At 37.2% G+C, this 3,754-nt stretch overlaps 1 protein-coding gene across 2 annotated transcripts in view; it reads left to right on the top strand.

Moving 5' to 3' along the window:
* ube2nb (ubiquitin-conjugating enzyme E2Nb) overlaps positions 1-3,641 on the top strand; it is a 7,544-nt gene extending 3,903 nt beyond the window's left edge. Inside the window, exons 4-5 of one of the 2 annotated variants that reach the window (XM_035681464.1) lie at positions 1,065-1,113; positions 1,903-3,641. In XM_035681464.1, coding sequence (XP_035537357.1) covers positions 1,065-1,113; positions 1,903-1,939 — 86 coding nt within the window. In that variant the 3' untranslated portion in view covers positions 1,940-3,641. The remainder of the gene's footprint in view (positions 1-1,064; positions 1,114-1,902) is intronic. The other variant, XM_035681471.1, reaches the window with a different exon arrangement.
* Positions 3,642-3,754: the final 113 nt, after the last annotated feature.

The raw sequence follows: 3,754 nt of genomic DNA, 5'->3' as shown, positions 1-3,754 counted from the left end.
ATGATGTTGAGCATAAATCTGTCCATTTAAGCAATCTCTGCAAATGAAAGATGTTTTGCTGTTCTCCCAGAAAAGTAGAATTGTATTAGTAATAATGTTTTCAGTTGTCCCCGGTGGGAGAATTGAGTGCTTGCAGTTGTTTGTCCCTCGATCACTATGTTGGAGGAGCATGTAAATGAAGCAGAGAGTTCAAGCGTCACTTTTTGCGGCCTTATGTCGCCTGCAACTTCTCTGTTGTAATCAGTAGTTTAAATCAGTGAACCAAAACGTAATCTAAATGTGTTTCCTTTGTGACTTTAATGTTCACCAGCAAAGAGGTCGAAAGAATGTGGCAGTGTTGCTGTGCGTTCAGGAGCAAGCTTAGTTGTTCTGGATTTTTCAATCAATCATTTGTTTAAACAAAAATAGTGTAAAATGCCCCCTCACACTCTCTGAGCCCACTGTGGTAACTTAATTAACAGTAACAGATTGCTTGTTTTATCCAAAGTAGTTCAAAATCCAAAGATATTCGAATACATCAATGTAAGATTTTTTCAGAATAGAGATTAGTTCATTGACAGCAACTGTTTTGATAATAAATTCACTGTTGCTCTAGCTTCTTACATGGGAATATTTTCTGGGTTTTCTTTAATGATAGGAAACTCGTTGCATTTGGGTTTTGAACTGCTGGTGGAACAAAACAAGCAATTTGAATATGTCACCTCTGGCTAAGAAGAGATCTGTTTTCAGACAGTTGAAATACAGAGTCACTAGTTAATTAATCAAGAGAATAATTGGCAGATTTAGCAATAATGAAAATTATCCCTAGTTGCTGCCCTAGCTGGAACAAACAAAACTTTCTGAACGATTAATTGATAATCAGAATTGTCAATGATTAATTTTCGGTTGACTGACTAATTGCTCACTTTTCGTTTCGCTTTCGTATTTAGAAAATATCAGGACATATCAGTTACTTTAGGCTGCCTCATGTTCATCTGTGTAGACTCTGCAACACTTTCGTTATCCACAGTCCTGCACCATATCACACCCTCCACCACCATTTTATCTCTCTGTTTCTCCCCCAGCCCGAGCATGGACCAGGCTCTACGCGGGCAAAACTCCGTGTAGTAAATAGTAATACATCACAACATTTATGTTTTTTTTTAACTGGTATTGTACGGTTGGTGCATACAGACCTGTCTTGGCTTTTTTTCTTGGGTTTTCTGTTAATGAAGCTTCACTTGTTTCTGCCATTTAACTCTCTATGTCAGTTTGTCAAAGACGAGCGGAGTCTTTCTCTCTGTTGTATCTCATGGGGGGGAAAATGACCACCACAATCTCACTGTGATAACTCCAGATTGCCTGTTTTGTTTGAATAACAATTCAAAACCCAAAGGTATTCAATTTAGAATGTCATAAAACATTTAGGATAATAGTATCTGTAACTAGAGATTAGTTAATCAATAGCAATTATTTTGATAATTAGTTGTTTTAACACTTTTTAAAAAAAGTAATACACTAAAAAGCTTTTATATTTAAATATCTTCTGGTTTAGATAGGAAACTGAATACCTTTGGGTTTTGAACTGCTGGAGGAGCAAAACAAGCAATTTGAATATATCTGCTTGGGCTTTGGAGAACTATTTTCTGAGAATTGAAAGACTGTTAATTCATTAATTGAGAGAATAATTGGCAGATTAATTGATCATGAACACAATCTTTAGTTGCTGTCCTAGCTGGAAGCATCCAAACTTTGCTTGATTTAAATTAAAAGTAAAACTTTATAAACTTCAATGACTTTAGACTGCCTATTGTTCTGCTAGCATCTGTGTACACTCTGCAACACCTTTCCTTATCCACAGCTCTGTGCCACCCCCCCTCCCCCCGCCACCATTTTATCTCTCTGTCTCTCCCCCCTCCCCAGCCCGAGCATGGACCAGGCTCTACGCGGGAAACACTGAAGTATAGAAGAAGAGAGACGAGGCGTCTGAATGTGATCCACAAAAATGTACTCCTATTCTGTCAACATTTGAATTTAACGGACACAAAAAAAAAAGAGAAAAAAAAATAAGATTATAAGTCCAAATCTATTTGAAAGAAATGACGAGATTTACTGCTGCAGACCTCTGGGTGACTTATTTTCCTCTCTAAAACGCGTTAAGTGTGTGTTAACCTTTTTTTTTTTTGTTTGTTTCCTGTGTTGCTATTTAAATGCATGGACAGTGAATGACACCCTCCCCACTACAGTCTTAAAAATAACATGCAATATGTCGTCCTGAACCGGACACATACTGGTACGTTTGCAAAAATATACATTAAAGCTGTTCTTCTTTTAAACACATGCATTATTTGTCAACACATCTGTATGTCTTTTTGTGAGAGATGACATGTTCTGTTATTTCAACACATAGAGAGTACAGCTGTCTTTTTCTCCCCACTAATAGTACGTAGGTAAAAAAAAATACAAACACGAATGATGTTTCTCTTTACTCTTTTTAGCGAAATACGATGAGATTTTGGGGGGGAAAAATAGCCCTTACATTCAACAAGGAGGTTAGTTGGATTTCCACTCCCGTGTGTCTGTGCATACCAACACGTCACAAACACTGAACATTAAGTCGGTGGTGCAGCTACTGTAGTTCGGCATCATCTCAAGAGCACACGGGGCACTTAATACGGAGCACAGAGGTGAAACTCTTTCACAATGTTTTCATCACACAGCAAAGACGATCTTTATTTGTACAATTTGACATTAAAAAGCAATTTTAAAAGGGTTCCACAGAGGAAGTATCTCCTCAAAAAAAAAACAAATCCTTCCAAAAGACACTTTCTGTAACTGCAGCACAAATCAAGTTTGAGAATTAGACCACTGAGAAAACAGAGGAGGAACATTTTCATCCACAGACAACTGAGGGACGTTTCATTCCAATGTTTTTACTGTAAAATAAACCTGAACGCGCCCTGAAGGTTGCTGTGTACCTGCCAAATTTGCCGGTAGAGAAACACAGTACTGAGCAGCCATAGCGAACGTTTAAAAGCAGTTTAGTCCATGGCTAGCGTCAATTTGTGGCCCCAGCAGCTGTGATTTTAGCGCTTCCTTATTTACATCTTAACATTGGTCTTAGTTTGATAGAAAGGACTGAGTTTTGTTTGATTAGCTGCCTGATTAGGTGATTGATTGTGCTTCTAAATAATCCAAACATGTAATATTTTGTTTTTTCAACATTGTGTCAAGCAGTCCGTTTGGCAGTAGTGTGACATTTTGCCACATCTTAAAAAGTTTCCACACTTTAGTCTCAAGCTGTCGGTGTAATGTTTGTTTCATCCATCTGTACATGTTTCATTTAAACCCTGTTTTTGGACAGTTTGGGGAGGGTGAGCAGGTTACTTCCACACACTTGAGAAAAAAAGCCATTCCCAACACATTCAGGAAGGTAGAATGACGCAAATTCTTTTGTGTTGAAAAGAAATTGTATGCATGTTGTAGCAGACTACTCAAATGTGTTGAAAATGTCCTTTTTTTTTATTAAGGGTGTAGGACGTTGAGCTGTTTTTGTTTTTATTTTCCTTTTTTTTTAAACTGTCTGTCCATGCTATCTATGTTGCCTGTTCTCTTATTTTATTTTCAGTGTTACTTCATTTAAAAAAAAAAAAGGCATGTACCATAATCAAACTGATATCAGGACAGTTCAAACTAGTTTTCTTCAGGGTGTTAGTGAGAGTTAAAGTGTCGAGTTGTCTTTAAAGGGAAAGTTCAGGCTTTTTTTTTTTTTTTT

The sequence above is a fragment of the Morone saxatilis genome, unplaced genomic scaffold, assembly GCF_004916995.1.
Source record: "Morone saxatilis isolate NCDOM2014 unplaced genomic scaffold, NCSU_SB_2.0 Contig10, whole genome shotgun sequence".
In the NCBI taxonomy this organism is placed as follows: Eukaryota; Metazoa; Chordata; class Actinopteri; family Moronidae; genus Morone; species Morone saxatilis.
Note: the sequence above shows the minus strand (reverse complement) of the source record. Positions and strands in the feature narration are given on the sequence as shown.